At 34.7% G+C, this 19291-nt stretch overlaps 1 protein-coding gene across 6 annotated transcripts in view; it reads left to right on the forward strand.

The window, feature by feature from the left end:
- The window catches only part of LOC142350913 (uncharacterized), a 99284-nt gene extending 80292 nt beyond the window's left edge, over positions 1-18992 (forward strand). For 5 of the 6 annotated variants that reach the window (XM_075402930.1, XM_075402931.1, XM_075402928.1 and 2 more), the window contains 4 exons: positions 10731-10993; positions 13981-14033; positions 14371-14638; positions 17909-18992. In XM_075402930.1, the coding sequence (XP_075259045.1) occupies positions 10731-10993; positions 13981-14033; positions 14371-14638; positions 17909-18609 (1285 nt within the window). In that variant the 3' untranslated portion in view covers positions 18610-18992. Of the gene's footprint in view, positions 1-10730; positions 10994-11312; positions 11398-13980; positions 14034-14370; positions 14639-17908 lie in introns of those variants that run through there. The other variant, XR_012760928.1, reaches the window with a different exon arrangement.
- The last annotated feature ends 299 nt before the right edge of the window (positions 18993-19291 follow it).

The raw sequence follows: 19291 nt of genomic DNA on the forward strand, positions 1-19291 counted from the left end.
AGATAGCCGTACTGAGTTAATTTTGTCAAGCAATTTAAAACTCATTGGCACGATTTGCTTTTTTGAAAGGATTTAATAAAATCATCAGTTACTTCAGTTATTAATGCTGTGGAGCTGTAAGCTGAACATAGCTATCTTTTTTTACGACTCGAAAAGTTTTTTTAATAGCCGCCCTTATCTTCTCAGCCGGCTATTATAGCGCTCCTATTACAATCCAAGAATTGGATTGTATTGGTGCTCTGTCTTTTTACGACTCGAAGAGGAGTATTGGAGAAGTCCTTTTTTTATCAATTTTATTGGAGTGAATTTTGAAGCGGGAAATGAAACACGTGAAAAAGTTTGGAGTGATTTTGTTGCTGAACAAAATGAAGAGTGGAGCGAAAAGAGAGTGGTTTTTTGTTCATATCGCTGTTTTCTAGAGAGCGAGAAATTGAGGTGTGAAAAAAAATTCTGTAAGCGAGTGAAATTTTTTGTTCACGTGCGGCATTTTGAGCAATTTTTTTTTTCAGTTTTTTTGGTTAAGTGGTTTGGTTATGATTTGCTGTTAATTTTAGGCTGGGTTTGGTAGTGGTTTGAAGGTTTCTGAAAATTTATATTAATTTAATTCTAATTCATATGTTTTTCATGTATTTTGCTGATTTTTGGGCTTATTTTTACGATTTTTTTTACTATTGTTTTGTTTTACTGCCTCAAATGGGTATTGAAGATACCCCTATTACTTGAGCAATTTTTAGTTAACACGTGGTTACAGTTTTATGGATATGAAGCATTTTTTGTTGAGAAATATGACGAAAAATGTCAAAAATTGGAACTAATTTTCTTAATTTTTTGCAGTTTTGCAGTTTTTTTCTGTTCTTTAGACAAGTTTCTGAACCTATTGACACTTGCCTATTGTTTTGCGAGCATCTAGGTACTCTATTGGCTGAAAAGAATTTTTGGTTAGACTTATATGCTTTTGAAACATCAAAAAATATATTAACTTTTTCCAGTTTTTTAGTCAAAGCTGTTTGTAAGATTTGTAAGGCTTATTTTTTCATGATTTGGCTTCAAGTATTTTAAAAAATGTCATAAGTGGTTTTAGTTGTTAATAGTTGTATTGATGAAGTAAATGTAACAGAGATAGTTTTTTGGGGTATCAATTTATGACAGAATTTGATCATTTTGGGGTATCAATTTATGACAGAATTTGATCAGATTTTTTTACCATATTTTAAGATTTGATTTTTTTTTACTTTTTTGTTTTATGGTTTTATTTCAAGATAATCGTAAATTGTTGGGATCATAAAAAGGCACGTTTTGTCTGATGAGTTGTTGGATGGCATTTAAGTGGATTTCCACTTCCAGTCGTTTCCGGAATTCTTCCAGCTATGTTTTTTTATTTTTGTAAGATTTTTTCACACCTTTTTTCATGACTTTGAGCTTTCAAAATGGGATAAACAGGTAAAGCTCAGCGGGCATCAAGTTTCATTAGAGGCCCTTAACCGCGTTTAGTAGTTCGTCAAGTACTTAGAGTGGTGAAGCTACTGGGACGGCCTTAACTGGTCATTTTCAGAAGTTTTTGAGCCCAAAATGTTGCAATTTTTCGTCTTTTTTCGGACTTTTTGTTGGACCAGTCTGAAATTGAGGTTTGTAAAAGTTGGTAAAGGTCTTTTGCAAGACGTAATTACTTTTTATGGCCATTTTAAGCGCTATATGTATTGCTACACCAAACATAAACACGGTAATTTGTTCTAATTTTTAAAATTTTGTCACATTTTCTGAATATTTTTGTTGTTTCAGCTCTTGGTGTCACAATAATAGGTTACTTTATAGTTTCTAGTGGTAATGGAATGGTTTTCAACTTCACAAATTGCACCAATTTTTTTGATAAAACTTGCAGTTTTTTCCAATTTTCTGACATTAATTGTCATTATTCAAGTTTTCCAGCTCCAAGGGGCAAGAAATCTCGTCTAGGATTTGCTAATAGTTTACTGCAAAATTTTTATTGGCCATGGCATGAGCCAATTTTTTCAAGTTTTTGAAAATTGTTGTCAATTTTTAGGTTTCTCTAACCTGAACAGCCAAAACATTTCCTTAAGTTTTTGATAATAGATTACTGCATAGTTTCTAGTGGTAATGGGGAATGTGTTTCAAGATTTTATATTACAAATTTTAGTGATCTGCTGAAATTTTAGATTTTTCTCAGTGGTCAGGGGTTTGCTGCTATTTGGTTTGCTAGTATATTATTGCAGAGTTTCTAGTGGCAACAAAATAGTTTTCTGTTTTTTAGATTGCAAATATAAGTAATTTTTTAATAAAAGCTTGCAATTTAAATTTTTTATTGTTCTCAAATTTTTTGAATTTTTTTGTCACTTTCTGAGTTTAACTATCTTTATTGGCCAACGAAACTTTTTAAATGTTGCAGATGAGTTACAAGACAGAACTCAACAGAGAAAAAATGAATTTGAACATCATTTCCAGATACATTTTGAAAAATATCTTTAAATTTTTCCTTTTCATTTGAGGCATTTTTCACAATTCTTTGAAGCATTTGTCATTTTTTTGAGATTATCTTTCTTTACTGTCAAATTAATCTCTTTCGAGTCTTTTGCGTGAGTTAATGACTATATTGCATTGTGTCATAAATGGCCTTCAGGTTGAAAGCTTCAAGAGTTTTAGGAATAATTGTTTTTTTGTTTAGTTTGAGTCTTTTAGTTTCTCAACTTTCGAGACTTTGTCTATTTGGCTGGGATTGTTCAATTTTTCTGCTGGTCAGGTACATTAGGCCTGTTTTTCATTCAATTCCTTGGATTGTATTTCAGAACTTGTCCTGCTATGTTTTTTTTTACTTCGTCGAACTTTTTCTCGCTTTACCAATTTTGCCCCTTTTTCGACATTTTGCGTGAAATATTTTTGACTTTTCTAGGCTAGTTTAACTTTTCTGCCATTCTGCTAAAAGTGAATTTGAACATCAGTTGCTCAGCAAAGCAATTGTTTTTATACAAAAATCTATATTTGGTTATATTTTCTTTTCTTTCAATCCCAATAAAATTATGGGAATCAACGGCGGCTATTATCCGGCAATCTGCCGTGTATGTTTTTTAATTGCTGTCGAACCAAGTTCGTAGCAATTATTGTAAACGTTCTGGTCTTTTTATGCAAATTTTTGGCCTGACCGTATTTGTGCGTTTCTTCTAGAACATTCTTTGACTTCTCAAGCGACTTTTTCACGCTTTTGTTCTTCATTTTTGATTAATTTCTATTGCTCTCACTCCGAAGTAAAGCTTGTGGCTAAGATAAAATAGATTGCAGCATAGCAGCAATAAGGGCATGTTCGCCGATGGGCAGTGGTTCTGGTGAGGGATCGGGAGGTCCATACTTCTAATCTCGGCGTGGTTAACTATATTTGCACCCATAAAGAAAAGTTTAGCTAAGCTACAGCTTCTCATTTAAATTGCATCGCCTGTTGTTCGAGAGCAATTCCGACATTAGTCGGTTTATATTTTTCAGTAAAATGGCCCCCTTGAACTCGTTTTTGCATAGTGAGAAAATATTATTGTTCGTGCGCTGCTTTGAGTGAATGACTTTCAACTTCGAAGATTTTCTTCCAGATGATGGTGCAAATAGATAACCGTTTTAAGACGTTTTTCGTCCATTTCGCTTTTTTTATTACCAGTTAATTTTTTAGAGAAGTTTTTCATTTGAATCGTTTTAAATATCTCACCCTCTGGGATTGCTATTACAATGATTTTGAGAGCCTAAACATAGTTTTCAAGCGCAAAGTCGGCTTATATTTCTCAGCTTTCAATTCTTTTTGTCTTTTATTTAGAAGTTAGTGCATTTTTATTGCTCTTGAACGACGTTAAAAGAAATTGTAATCGTGTTTTTTTATGCGAATCTTTTGCTTGACCGTTTTTGCGCCTTTCCTCTAGAGCATTCTTTGACTTCTCAAGTGACTTTTTCACGTTTTTGTTCTTCATTTTTGAGTTTCCTCTATTGCTCCCACTCCAAAGTAAAACTTTTTGCTAATATAAAATTGGTTGCAGCGTAACAAAAAGTAGGGCTTGATAGCCGAATGGGAAGTTCATCTGGTTATGGATCAGGAGGTCAATATTTCGAACCCCGGCGGGTGAATTGATTTTTTTAACCTGCCTGTCGTTCAAGAGCATTTCCACCGACATTTTGGTTTTGCAGTAGTTTGTGATAGTGTATATTGCATTAACTTTTTATTAAATCAAGCATTTGGCTTAACGGTTTTTGACATTACCTGTGTTCTTGTATAAATTAGTGTATTCGACAGGACGCTGTTAACAATAATTTTATATTTTTAGTGCAGTTTTGTAATGTTCGATATATTTTTTAGTGTTTTATTTTAACAAAGATGACTATATAATTTTTCTAAAACTTTCAAGCTGTGTGGTGAGTTGTAATCGTTTTGCCATATAAGTTCTTAGATTTCAATTTCAAAAATTTTTGAGATGCTTTTTTCACTGTTTTACGTTAACCATAGCCCTCAATTCCAGTATTTGGCTCATTTTTTTGTCACGCCTCTATTCTCAGCGGGCTGTTATAGCGGCCCTATTTTGGTGTCCGTCGAAGTTAGTGCATTTTTATTGCTCTTGAACGAAGTTAAAAGAAATTGTAATCGTGTTTTTTTATGCAAATCTTTTGCTTGACCGTTTTTGCGCTTTTCCTCTAGAGCATTCTTTGACTTCTCAAGTGACTTTTTCACGCTTTTGTTCTTCATTTTTGAGTGATCTCTTTTGCTCTCACTCCAAAGTAAAGCTTTTTGCTAAAATAAAATTGGTTGCAGCGTAACAAAAAGTAGGGCTTGATAGCCGAATGGGAAGTTCATCTGGTTATGGATCAGGAGGTCAATATTTCGAACCCCGGCGGGTGAATTGATTTTTTTCACCTGCCTGTCGTTCAAGAGCAATTCCACCGACATTAGTTGGTTTTGCAGTAGTTTTTTGTGATAGTGTATATTGCAATAACCTTTCATTAAATCAAGCATTTGGCTTTAATGTTTTAGACGTTACCTGTGTTCTTGTATAAATTTGTGTATTCAACAGGACGCTGTTAACAATATTTTTACATTTTCAGTGCAGTTTTGGTAATGTTCGATATAGTTTTTAGTGTTTTATTTCGACAGAAATATGGCTATATAATTTTTCTAAAACTTAGAAGCTGTGTGGTGAGTTGTAATTGTTTTGCCATATAAGTTCTTTGATTTCAATTTCCGAAATTATGGAGATGCTTTTTAGTGTTTTAAGTTTGGTCCATAGCCCCCTTTGCCAGTATTTGGCTCGTTTTTGTCTCACGCCCCAATGCTCTTAGCCGGCTGTTATAGCGACCCTATTTTCGTCTTTGTCACATAAAAATTTGTTTTTAACGTGATTCACAGCTTGATCAACATTTTTTTTCGTGAATTCTCTTTGACTTCTCTATGCTTGTTTTATTCCTCGCTCATTCTGCTCAATGCAATTTTAAACAGCAGTTGCTCAGTTAAGCAATATAAATTGAACGAGTCATAAAAACGAAATCAATAATAGAAACGTGTGGTGAACCCATTGGAGTGAACGGGATAAAGCTGTATGGCGAGTTGTAATCGTTTTGCCATATAAGTTCTTAGATTTCATTTTCTAAAATTTTTGAGATGCTTTTTTCACTGTTTTACGTTAACCATAGCCCTCAATTCCAGTATTTGGCTCATTTTTTTGTCACGCCTCTATTCTTAGCGGGCTGTTTTAGCGGCCCTATTTTTGTGTCCGTCGTATAAAAATTTGTTTCTTTATTGTGAGTCACAGCTTGTTCAATATTTGTTTTTTCGTGAAATCTCTTTGACTTCTCTATGCTTGTTTTATTCCTCGCTCATTCTGCTCAAAGAAATTTTAAAGAGCAGTTGCTCAGTTAAGCAATATAAATTGAACTGAGTCATAAAAACGAAATCAATAATAGAAACGGGGTGAACCCATTGGGGTGAACGGGATAAAGCTGTATGGCGATTTGTAATCGTTTTGCCATATAAGTTCTTAGATTCCATTTTCCAAAATTTTTGAGATGCTTTTTCCACTGTTTTAAGTTAACCATAGCCCTCATTATGTGTATTTGGCTCATTTTTGTGTCACGCCTCTATTCTTAGCCGGCTGTTATAGCGGCCCTATTTTTTTGTCCGTCGTATAAAAATTTGTTTCTTTATTGTGAGTCACAGCCTGTTCAATATGTGTCTTTGCGTGATTTCTCTTTGACTTCCCTATGCTTGTTTTATTCTTAGCTCATTCTGCTCAAAGCGCTTTTAAACAGCAGTTGCTCAGTTAAGCAATCTAAAGTGAAGTGAGTCATAAAAACGAAATCATTAATAGAAACGGTTTAATTCCATTAAGCGCAAATCCGCTAACTTGAACTTTGTTTTTGTTAGGCTTTTTGGTTTTGATACTCAACCCTAGTATCCTCTCATTAAGAAGAACGGATTTGTCCAACTACAGGATGGCATCAAAAAATTTTGCACTAAAATTTTTTTGCACAAAAACCAATTCTCATTTTTCTTCTTTCAATCCCAATCGAGCTTATGGGAAGCAATAGCGGCTATCTGCTGGGTATTTTTAATTGCTCCCGAATGAAGTTTGCAGCAATTATTGTAAATGTGTTGGTTTTTATGCAAAATTTTTGATTGACAGTTTTTTCTTTTCATTCATAACATTGTTCGACTTTCTAGTGACGGAATCAAATTATCCACCTGTCGTTCAGGAGCATCTTATCTGAAGTTGGTTGCTTTATTTTTGCAGTTTCGAAGAACGTCATCGGCGTTATGCTTTACTAATGTGTTTTTTTGGTCGCAGAGTTGATTGATAAATTCTGATTTTTTGGTTGTTGCATTGCAATCGTTAGCCTGGCCTGTTTTGTGAATTTATCATTATTTTTCCGTCATAAAAGTTTCCGTTTGTCAACGTTGCTATATATGTTTCTGATATTAAAGAGTTTGCCTTTTCGCTGGTTGAAAACACAGTGACTTAGAAGTCGAGAATAAAAGAACGTCCTTTGAATCATTTTTCTTTAGCTTTTGCGTATGGTCTCAGCATGATGTTGTATTTGTTTTTAAATTTAATTGCTTAAACGATGTGTTTGAGTTTTTTTCTCGTTACGGAAAAGGGATGAATGTTAATCAAGAAATGTTTGAGTTTACTTTGATGCAGCAATTAGTAATTGCTGCCCCGATAAAAATTTTACGTCGCAAAACGCAAAAGAGCAACTTTGTTGATTTTATGCGTTTGATGATATTTCTCGTGGTCAATTAAGGTTACTTTTAACCCTTTTAGGGTCAATGAAAGACTCCTATGCAAAGAAAGTGCTTAGCATTGCGGCATTGTGACCAAAATAAAAGATTGTGATCAAAAGAGTTCAAAAACAGTCGAAATAAGTCAAACAGTATCGACAGTTTATTAGATCCACCCATGCATCATAACGGAGCTGACCGAGGATCAAATTTTGGACCGAATGCTGATGACCTGTACACTCAACACTGCAAAACTGTCAATACAAAGCATACTTATCATCATCATACAGATAATTTTTTGTTGCATATACTCTTAGCCTAGCTCCAAGTTTTTTTTGATAGAATATTAAAGCTTAAAATGGTGAAAATTTTTGCCTTTTGTGCCGATCAACAGTTCCTCTAAAAATTTAACTTTTATTATCCTTCGTAGACAAGACTTTGAGACTGTAATGTATTCCGCCATTACGAGGTTTAATAACATGGTGTGTTTAGAATGTGAAGATTTTAATCGCTTCTTAGATTGATGAATTTGGAAAGCTAATAACTGAAAATTATAAATTTTACTGTGTCGAATTGAACAGAATTTATTACAGAATTAAATATCAGTCTGTTTTTAGAGCGAACAGACATTTTTTCGCGACAGTTCTCTAATCACTAACCAGAGATCTGTTTCGTTGTCTGTTTCCAGAAAATTAGAAACAGGTAAGAAAAATAGAGAACTAACCGTAGTTGAATGAGTGTTGTAGTTGTTCATGTTTCCTTTTCGCTGTCTATCCCCTACTTTTAGTTCAATCAACTCTTGTTAACTAGCTATCTTGTCCAAATGCTTGATGTAGTTTTAAGGCCGATTCGTGGGTTGTTTTGAAAAATGTAAGTACTGTGCCTATCTCCATCTATAGCATTGTATTTAATCACGTTAAATCTCAAGAAACTTGCCGCAGTAATATGGATCCTGTTGGTCTTTATACAACTTGAAGAGGAGTATTAAGTTTTTTAAAGCTGAAGAAATTCTGTTCATGACCTGGAAGTTGACTTCTTTCTTTTCGAACATTGGGTTTTCAAACGTTGGGCATCAAAATTTAGATTACTTAGAGACTACTAACACCTCTGTACCCTTTCATTTCCCTACTACTTAATCCCCCGTCCAGCCATCTCCCATCAACTACGCACAACCTGCCCCCTCCGTCCTCGCTGACTACCTCCCCCAACAAGCCACCTGCAACCTAACCATCTGCCCTATAAGGTATTTTGCCATATAAGTTCTTAGATTTCATTTTCCAAAATTTTTGAGATGCTTTTTTTACTGTTTTACGTTAACCATAGCCCTCAATTCTAGTATTTGGCTCTTTTTTTGTCACGCCTCTATTCTTAGCGGGCTGTTATAGCGGCCCTATTTTTGTGTCCGTCGTATAAAAATTTGTTTCTTTATTGTGAGTCACAGCTTGTTCAACATTTGTTTTTTCGTGAATTCTCTGACTTCTCTATGCTTGTTTTATTCCTCGCTCATTCTGGTCAAAGAAATTTTAAACAGCAGTGGCTCAGTTAAGCAATATAAACTGAACTGAGTCATAAAAACGAAATCAATAATAGAAACGGGGTGAACCCATTGGGGTGAACGGGATAAAGCTGTATGGCGAGTTGTAATCGTTTTGCCATATAAGATCTTAGATTTCATTTTCCAAAATTTTTGAGATGCTTTTTTCACTGATTTAAGTTAACCATAGCCCTCAATTTCAGTATTTGGCTCATTTTTTTGTCACGCCTCTATTCTTAGCCGGCTGTCATAGCGGCCCTATTTTTGTGTCCGTTGTATAAAAATTTGTTTCTTTATTGTGAGTCACAGCTTGTTCAATATTTTTCTTTGCGTGATTTCTTTGACTTCTCTATGCTTGTTTTATTCTTAGCTCATTCTGCTCAAAGCGCTTTTAAACAGCAGTTGCTCAGTTAAGCAATCTAAAGTGAACTGAGTCATAAAACGAAATCATTAATAGAAACGGGTTAAACCCATTAAGCGCAAATCCGCCAGCTTGAACTTTGGTTTTGTTAGGCTTTTTGGTTTTGATACTAAACCCTAGTATCCTCTCATTAAGAAGCACGGATATGTCCAACTACAGGATGGCATCAAAAAATTTTGCACTAAAATTTTTTTGCACAAAAATCAATTCTCATTTTTGTTCTTCTTTCAATCCCAATCGAGAGTATGGGAAACAATAGCGGCTATCTGCTGGGTATTTTTAATTGCTCTCGAATGAAGTTTGCAGCAATTATTGTAAATGTGTTGGTTTTTATGCAAAATTTTTGATTGACAGTTTTTTTCCATTCATAACATTGTTCGACTTGCTAGTGAGCGAATTAAATTATCCACCTGTCGTTCAGGAGCATCTTATCTGACGTTGGTTGCTTTATTTTTGCAGTTTCGAAGAACGTCATCGGCGTTATGCTTTACTAATGCGTTTTTTGGATCGCAGAGTTGATTGCTAAATTCCGATTTTTTGGTTGTTGCATTGCAATCGTTAGCCTGGCCTGTTTTGTGAATTTATCATTATTTTTCCGTCATAAAAGTTTCCGTTTTTCAACGTTGCTACATATGTTTCTGATATTAAAGATTTTGCCTTTTCGCTGGTTGAAAACACAGTGACTTCGAGGTCGGGAATAAAAGAACGTCCTTTGAATCATTTTTCTTTAGCTTTTGCGTATGGTTTCAGCATGATGTCGTATTTGTTTTTAAATTTAATTGCTTAAACGATGTCATTGATGAGTTTTTTTCTCGTTACGGAAAAGGGATGAATGTTAATCAAGAAATGTTTGAGTTTACTTTGATGCAGCAATTAGTAATTGCTGCCCCGATAAAAATTTTACGTCGCAAAACGCAAAAGAGCAACTTTGTTGATTTTATGCGTTTGATGATATTTCTCGTGGTCAATTAACGTTACTTTTAACCCCTTCAGGGTCAATGAAAGACTCCTATACAAAGAAAGTGGTTAGCATTGCGGCATGGTGACCAAAATAAAAGATATGATTTCATTCACCGGGAACTCCATCAATTCATTTTATCTGTTGCTATCTAGATTCCATGCAACTCAAGTTTCTTTCGCAGCTGTTTCAGCAATCTGCTGGCTGTTTTAAAATTTGTAGGCTCTGCTGTTACAAATTCCGAAATGTTGTTCTTTCTACCGCAATTAAAGGTTATTGCCTTTCTACACGATATTAAATCGGACTTATTTTTTAAATCTGAAACTTGTTTGAATTGAGTATAAATCAGTAGTTGACATTTTGTACAATTATGATAGTATAGGTTGACTTATAAGTCACAATCATAAAAGGCTTATAAGTCACACTTGATAATAAACTATTATCATCGCAAAATCTTTCACACGGAGGTATGATAATTTAGCAATCCCCTCGACAATTTTTCAGACTTAGAATTTTTGGAAGATTTGGTATTTGGTCACTCTATCTCACATCTTTGCAAATTTAGATCTGGCAGTCAAAGCCGTCAAAAAGACTTAAGTTTGACGAGACAGCACACTGGGGAACTTCTGAACGGCAGAGGACTCGAGCGTCCTTCAAAAGAGTTCAAAAACAGTCGAAATAAGTCAAACAGTATCGACAGTTTATTAGATCCACCCATGCATCATAACGGAGCTGACCGAGGATCAAATTTTGGACCGAATGCTGATGACCTGTACACTCAACAATGCAAAACTGTCAATGCAAAGCATACTTATCATCATCATACAGGTAAATTTTTGTTGCATATACTCTTAGCCTAGTTTTTTTGATAGAATATTAAAGCTTAAAATGGTGAAAATTTTTGCCTCTTGTGCCGATCAACATTTCCTCTAAAAATTTAACTTTTATTATCCTTCGTAGACAAGACATTGAGACTGTAGTGTATTCCGCCACTACGAGGTTTAATAACATGGTGTGTTTAGAATGTGAAGATTTTAATCGCTTCTTAGATTGATGAATTTGGAAAGCTAATAACTGAAAATTATAAATTTTACTGTGTTGAATTGAACAGAATTTATTACAGAATTAAATATCAGTCTGTTTTTAGAGCGAACAGACATTTATTCGCGACAGTTCTCTAATCACTAACCAGAGATCTGTTTCGTTGTCTGTTTCCAGAAAATTAGAAACAGGTAAGAAAAATTGAGAACTAACCGTAGTTGAATGAGTGTTGTAGTTGTGCATGTTTCCTTTTCGCTGTCTATCCCCTACTTTTAGTTCAATCAACTCTTGTTAACTAGCTATCATGTCCAAATGCTTGATGTAGTTTTAAGGCCAATTCGTGGGTTGTTTTGAAAAATGTAAGTACTGTGTCTATCTCCATCTATAGCATTGTATTTAATCACGTTAAATCTCAAGAAGCTTGCTGCAGTAATATGGATCCTTTTGGTCTTTATACGACTTGAAGAGGAGTATTAAGTTTTTTTTTAAAGCTGAAGAAATTCTGTTCATGACGTGGAAGTTGACTTCTTTCTTTTCGAACATTGGGTTTTCAAACGTTGGGCATCATAATTTAGATTACTTAGAGACTACTAACACCTCTGTACCCTTTCATTTCCCTACTAATTAATCCCCCCTCCAGCCATCTCCCATCACCTACGCACAACCTGCCCCCCCCCCCCCCCCCCCCCTCACTGACTACCTCCCCCAACAAGCCACCTGCAACCTAACTATCTGCCCCACATATATCTACCCATATCCAAATTACTTACCCACCACTTAACCTACATCCTCCCCCACCAATATTACTTTTTTTTGAAAAAATGAAAACTGCGGTTTTAAAAGGACTTTTTAGGCAATAGTTTTAGACTACTATTAGGATATAAACGTTTAGTTTTTTACTTTGATTTTTGTTGTAAATGGTGAGGTTAGTTCTAGAATTTCTATCAAAAGTTCTAGCGCAAATTTTTGTGCCATGTCCAGAATTCTACCGGTTTGTTTGTAGTTTTTTTGTTTTTTTTTACAATTTTTTGTTTGACGCTTTTACTTCCGATCTCACATACGCTCAAATCGCTTTTACACCAGTCTCAAATAGGGGATAAAATGGTAAAACTCGAAAGCATTAAGTGTCTGATAAATGCTCTTAAGGCTGTATTAGTCTCTAAGTTTACGTTGCTGCCAATCTGCTAAGGAGGCATCATTTCATCTTCTTTGTGTGAACTTGAGCTGACTATGGCCAAAGCCGACCCCTCCTCGTCCCGGGCTTGCGAGCAAGTTGTTTGAGGTTAGTTGGTTACTTTTAAGGAGGGTGTATACTTTGATATCAAAGAAGTCAATGATGATTGCTTTTGATAGAAAAACGGCAGCATCGGAAAGCAAAAGTGTATAAATAGAGCGCACTTCGTGTGCTGGTCAGGGATTTTGATTTTTAGAAAACGAGAAAATTTTCAATTTTTGGATCGGGTATTACACTGCATTGAATGTTTTTAATAGCCTTCCTCAGCCTCTTAACGGTTATGTAAGCGCTCTCCTTTTTTAAAATTCACTTTACCTTTTGATCACCTTTTTCGTTTTACATTAGTCTCGATTTTCACGTTTGACTCGTGACTTATTTCACTCATTGTTTGAACTGAATGGATTTTTAATTCTTTCACTCATTGGATTACGTACGTAATCTAGTGAATATGGCCAATGTCAAAAGAGCAAAATCAAAAGAAACCTCAAAAACTGATAAAGACCGGTCGTTAAGTCAGTGCATTGGGTTATCAAAGTTCATCAGAGCCATTGCTAGCTGACATAAGTAATGAGCTGAATAATAAGTTATAGAAGCTGTAACAAATGTAGTTTTACAATCTAACTGAAACTGCACGCCGTATTTGAACAGTTTTTGAAACATTTGAAAATATGCTGTCCATTTCTATCGCTTTTTTTCTTTCTGTTTTAATTTGCGGATTTTTTCCGACAGTTTACCGGCTATGTTTTGCTCTGAAACATTGTTTGTAGCAATTATATTAGTCCTGATGTTTTTTATGCTATTTTTTGCTTGATTGATTTTTCATCTGCTGCTTTTTTTGCTTCTCGACCTCAAAAACGGTATAAACAGGTAAATCCAGGAGGGAATTAGTTGCTGTGCGATTCTAATAGTGCTCCACTTGTCTCTAAAAAAGAATTAATTGTCATTGAAGCTGCTGAGAAGCGATCTAATCATACTGTAAAGTGCATTTTTTGACCGGTGCGCTCACCCTCCCTCCGCACCGGTCAATGCGCGATGAGCAATTAATTATAATTAGAGCTCCGCATTTGTTGCAAGTCAATTAACTCCTCTAACCTTCATCGTATTCCCTTTAATAATTGCTTTTCCACAAATTTTGAAGCAATTATGGTAAAATACTTTTTATGCAAGCTTTTTGCCTGAGCGATTTGCACGTTTGTTTTGGAAAGTGTTTTCGCTCTCAAGTGACTTTTTTACCCTTGACTTCTTTATTATTATTTTTTTATCTAAATGCTCGCGTTCGAAAATTAATTGTAATGTGAAAATAAAGGCGTCCTGAACGCGTGGATAGCAGAGCTGGAATAGTTGTTAAGCTCACAGACCAGAATCTTTCGCGGATTTCGGTGTTGGATTTTTGTGTCGGAGATGCAGGTTTTAAGCAAATTTTTTTCTCGCCGATCAAATTCATTTTAGTTGAAATGTCTGTTTGTGTTTGCGTTCAACTTATTTCATATTACTTAAACTGATATTTATAACATGGGTGTTGAATTTTTTATTGTTTCAGATGAAGCTATTGCGACTCCAAAGAACACAGCGAAGAAAACGGTAGATTCGAATGTAAGTGATTCCGCCTAAATGACATTGATTGTTGTTTGAATGTAGAATTGATTTGTGCATTTATTGATAAAGATGAAAAATCTGATAGACTACCTTACGGAATCCCGGTTTCGGGAAAAAAATCACCACGGAAAAAACACTCTTAATTTTAGGTAGGAAATAAACCGAGCTGAATTTTAACGAGCTGGGCATTTGGCCATGGGACTTGATATGAAACTATCACAACCGAAAAAATTGTCACAACCAAAATATCCTATCCAAAATTATATGGGTTTTTTCCGTGGGTGTTTATTTCCTAGATCCTATTTATCCTTCGAATTTTGACGTGCCATTTCAGGTGCCAATTTTCCCAGCCATTCACCAAACAAGCTTCTCTGATGATTTGATGTTTGTCAATATTGAAGATATTCCTCATAAGATGCGTCATAACAATAATAGTGCTAGTGACGAAGATGATGATGATGACAATGTGACTCTGTACAATGGTAGCTGGGACTACAAATCAGTGCCAACAGTACCCCTCTCCCCATCCACAGCATCAACAACAAATGTATTGCATGCAAAGTCCAACAGTGTCAGTGGTGCTATTACATCTGCCAAACCTAGTGAGTACTCATTACATCAATTGGGACAATGCACCTTTAGTTCAGCTGCACCTTGGAAGAGCGAAAACAAAATTGTTGAAATCTCAATTTTGTGAGATCATCTAATCATGGCAGGCGCTTTCAAGCTTCGTCACAATTGTTTGTTAAATAACCGCGAAGCGATAGGGGCTGGCTAATATTTGGGACATCGTGTTTTTTACAATTGGAGTAGTGATTTTTGTCACACGGAAAGAGTAAGTGGAGCGAAAAAGCGAGTGGTTTTGTGGCGAACATTTCGCTCTAATTTTAAAGTAGAGTGAGAAAAAGGTGTTTGAACAAAAATTCGCTTTCTCGCTAGTGGTTTTTTGTTCACATGCGGCAATTTTACTTTAATGTTTACTTCGATTTTAGGATCAAATTTTTTTCAAAATGGTTTTCCAAATCCATTCATAGTTTATTCTAGGCCTAGTTTTTTGTTTGAACCAAAGTTGCATTTTTTGTTGGTGGTTTTTTTGTTCACATGCGACATTTTGACATTGATTTTGTTTTTTTTTTAAATTTTTTTATCTGATTTTTTAGAAATGGGTTTTCCAATTCACTTTTAGTCCGTTATAGTTCTAGTTTTGTGTTTAGTCAATGAAAATGCTTTGAATTGTACGTCAGGACTTGTCCTGCTATGTTTTCACACCTTTTTTTCATGATTTTGAGCTTTGAAAACGGAATAAACAGTAAAGCTCAGCGGACATCAATTTTTTTTTGGAAGCCCTTAGCCTCGTTTAGTAGACCCTCAACTGCTTAGAGCGATTAAGGTACTGGGAAGGCCGTAATTCAAGGTTAAAAGGTCATTTTAACGGGTTTGCAAGCCCAAAATCTTAATTTTCGCGGTTTTTTGTCATTTTTCGGTTTTTTTTTGCGGAACTAGTCTAAAATTGTGGTTTGTAAAAGTTGATGAAGGTTTTTTGCAAGACATATTACTTTTTGTGACTTTTTTAAGAGCTCTATATTTGGTTTTAAAAAATAAACACGCAAATTTATACTAATTTTACTATTTTTTTTCAAAAGTTTAAAAATTTTTGTCATATTTTGAGTTTTTTTAGACCTAGGTGTCAAGGAACCTCCTCTAGAGTTTGATAATAGGTTAGTGCATAGTTTTTTGTGGTAATAAAGTGGTTTTCAACATTCTAACATTACAAATTTTAGCAATTTTTTGAAAAAAAATTTTATTGTCATTCATTTGTCTTTTATTGAAATTTTTCCAAACCCAAGTGCCACGAAACCTCCTATAGGATTTGATAATCGGATAGTAAAACGTTTTTATTGACCATAAGATGGTTTTCAACTTTTTAATATCACAAATTCTATCAGTTTTTTAAAATAAAACTTGCAATTTTTGAAAGTCTTTTATTGAAAATAAGCCATTTTTAGGCTTATCAAGCCTCAAATGCCAAGGAACCTCCTCTAGGGTTTGCTAATAGGTTACTGCACAGTTTCTAGTGGTAAAGAAATTATTTAAATTTTTTAATGTTACGAATTTTAGCAGTTTTTTTCAAAAATAAAACTTGCATTTCTTTTCATGCTTTTTAAAAAATTTTTAACAGCGAGTTTTTTTGTTACTGTGGGCCCAGGAACCTCCTCTGGGGATTGCTAATAAATTACGGCTGAGTAGCTAGAGGTAATGGATTTGTTATCAATAAATTGATAACACAATTTTTTGCAATTTTTCGATAAAATCAATTTTCTAATTTTCTGAAAATTGTTATCTTGTTCCGATATTATGGGGCTTTAGGAGTCAATGAAAGCTTCTTAAGGCTTGAATTAGGGATGCTAGATGGTCTCTGGAGACAATAAAATGGTTCTGATGATATAAATATCAGAAATGTGAGCAAGATTTTGTTAAAATTGGCGAGGCTTTAAATTTTTTGAAATTTTTTGTCGGTTTCTCGGTGTTTTTACGGTCTTTACTGGCGAACAAAGCTTTGCAGATTGTTTACATGACAAAACTCCTGAGACAAGGAAATGGTTTAAAGCTGTTGTTTTGCGAAATTAGGAATCTTTATACTTTGCCTTTTTCAGTTTTTTTGAAGCATTTGTTTTATTTCTCGAGTTTATCTACCTTTTGTGGTGAAATCTTTTTCAAGGCTTGTGCGTGAGCTAATGGGTATATTGAATTGTTTTAAAATTGCCCTTGAGGGTAAAAGCTTCAAGAGTTTTAGCAAGGATTATTTTTGTTTAGTTTGTTTGATTATTTTAAATTCTCAACTTTTGAGATCTTCTTTTTGGCTGGGATTGTTCTATTGATCTGCTGGTCATGCACAATAGTTCTCAGTTTTTCATTCAATTCTTTGGTTTGTATTTCAGGACTTGTCTTGCTATATTTTTTTAACTCGTCGTCTCCATCGTTGATTCTTGCGACCTGTCTTATTGGAATTGACTTTTTTAATTTCAGTGATTTCTACTGCTTTGCAGTTAAATTGTGTTTGTGACGTCATTTGTTCTGCTTTCAGATCAATTGCGTGGCTTACCTCATTGAAAAAAAGATATCTGAACTCGCTTAATTAACTTTAAATTTTATTAACATTGGTTAGTGAAAGGTCATTAGTGTGCGTCTAAGTAGTGCCAAACGTATTTGCCCTAATTCTTGAGTATTAGAGTCTTGAGTTTTTGATTTTGAATAATAATTTTGAAATAGCTCCATTAGGGTTTTCCTTATAGAGTCTATGTGTCTGATAAAAACGACAGTTCGAATCTAACCGAAAATTCTAGTGGTCTATTAAAGGACGGGTGGTCAATCTGTCTATCTTATTTCTTTAGTTGTTTCAATTCATGGAAGGCCACAAGCGTCTATCGCAGCTGTTTTCCGGCTATCTGCCGGGTATGTTTTTCAAATAGGAACATTACCAATCAAACGGTAATCATTCGGTCAGATGAAGACGGTTATAAGACAAGCGGTAACTTTGATTAAAAGTGTTTATCTAGTGATCTTTGCAGATAAAGAGATCTGATACTTGTGGTTTTTATTGTAGAAAAAAATAACAAATTTCTCCCTGCGCTGACAGAAAATATTGAAGGGGCGGAACCCTTATTTTCCTGAGTTTAATTAAATCTGAGGTTTTGATATAAGTTTTAAAAACAAAGTGATTCCATGCAAAAACTATTTGCATGTCTTTTGAAAGTTGAAGTGTGAGGACAATCATTAGTTCATTTATGGGGATTAATTGGGTAGTGTTCTATTTACAATTTGAAAGACCACCTTAACCCCAGAATGTGACATTATCTGTCTGTCGCATTTAGGACCAACCTCGCCCGACAGCCAACCTCTAACCCCTCCTCCAACTGAACCAAGAGGGAGAACCAGATCGCCCCTATCTATTCTAGCCAATCATCTATCCACGCCAAAATCTTCAACTAATTTAAAGTCTTTTCCAAGTCTTCTTAGACTCTCAAGTTCCAAAGGTCAAGCCAGGTCACGAAGCAGTCTAACATCAACATCGTCTCTCACGTCAAAAAACAGTTTTGACTCAAAAGTCAAAAGAAACTCGACGGCCGTTTCTGAAAAGGTCTCAAGTCCCTTTTTTTCACGAAGACGCAATTCGCTACAGCCACAGGACTCACAAAAAAGTGAAGATATAAGTTTTGAACGAAGATTTTTAAGTACAAATTCGACCGAAAGCGAGCCGGGTAATTATGAATCAATATCACGAGATTTAGAAGGATCGTTTGAGGTCAGAGATGAGAGTTTGTACAGCGAAGCGCAAATTACAACGTTTGAAACTGTTTTGGAGTCTAGTAGCGAAAGTTGCGGTGATAACTTAACGACCCCTACTCAGGAAATTTTTGACGAATTACACCTTTTGGGGCTGAAGTATGAGAAAGAGCAGCAATTTTCCAAGTCCTTAGAATGCAAATTTTTGAACTCAGAAGAATTTTTCGAAACTGCCAAAAGGCAATATTTAAACTCTCTAATTTACGAAAATCACTCCAAGATGTCTTAACAAACACACGTCAAAATTTGATAGAGACAAAAACTAAACTTTTTAAAACTAAAATTGTGAATAAATTGTTATTTGTCAGTTTTATAATGTTGAACGTTAATTATTAGTTTAGGTTTTCTTTAATAGCTTTCACCCCTCTGATTAAATGTGTTTGAAAATAAAGAGCAGTAAATATGCAGTAATTGAGGAATTTATTTTTCTATGTTACTACAAGCTACTAAAGTTGATTGCCTTTAAATTAAACTTCATGTCGAGATTTTAAACAACTTGTCTATCTTTTTGACAATCCAATCATCCTAAAATTTGTACTATGATTATTATTTATTCTAGTTTATGGTGCTGTAATTGTGCACGAAACTTTTTAAATTCAATTTTACCAAGCACTCTAATTACTTTTACAAAAGGAACAATCGGTGCGTGGAGAACTCAACTTATCAGGAGTTATAATCAGCTGCTGATATAACTAACTGCTTTCAAACCTAGCTCGCAGCATTTGTATTAGTCTTGTGGGTCTTTTAATGCAATTTACGTACTGCCGGCTTTTCATGTCTTCATCTGACAACTTGACTTTGTCCTCAAAAAGGACAAGGAGGCTCGGTAATGTGCGTACGCACATAATGTTCCGATCCCGCTCATCCACATTCTTGACTAGAAAACTTTCAAAAACATACACAGCGTTCAA

The sequence above is a fragment of the Convolutriloba macropyga genome, chromosome 12 (assembly GCF_964194025.1).
Source record: "Convolutriloba macropyga chromosome 12, txConMacr16.3, whole genome shotgun sequence".
Lineage (NCBI taxonomy): Eukaryota > Metazoa > Xenacoelomorpha > Acoela > Convolutidae > Convolutriloba > Convolutriloba macropyga.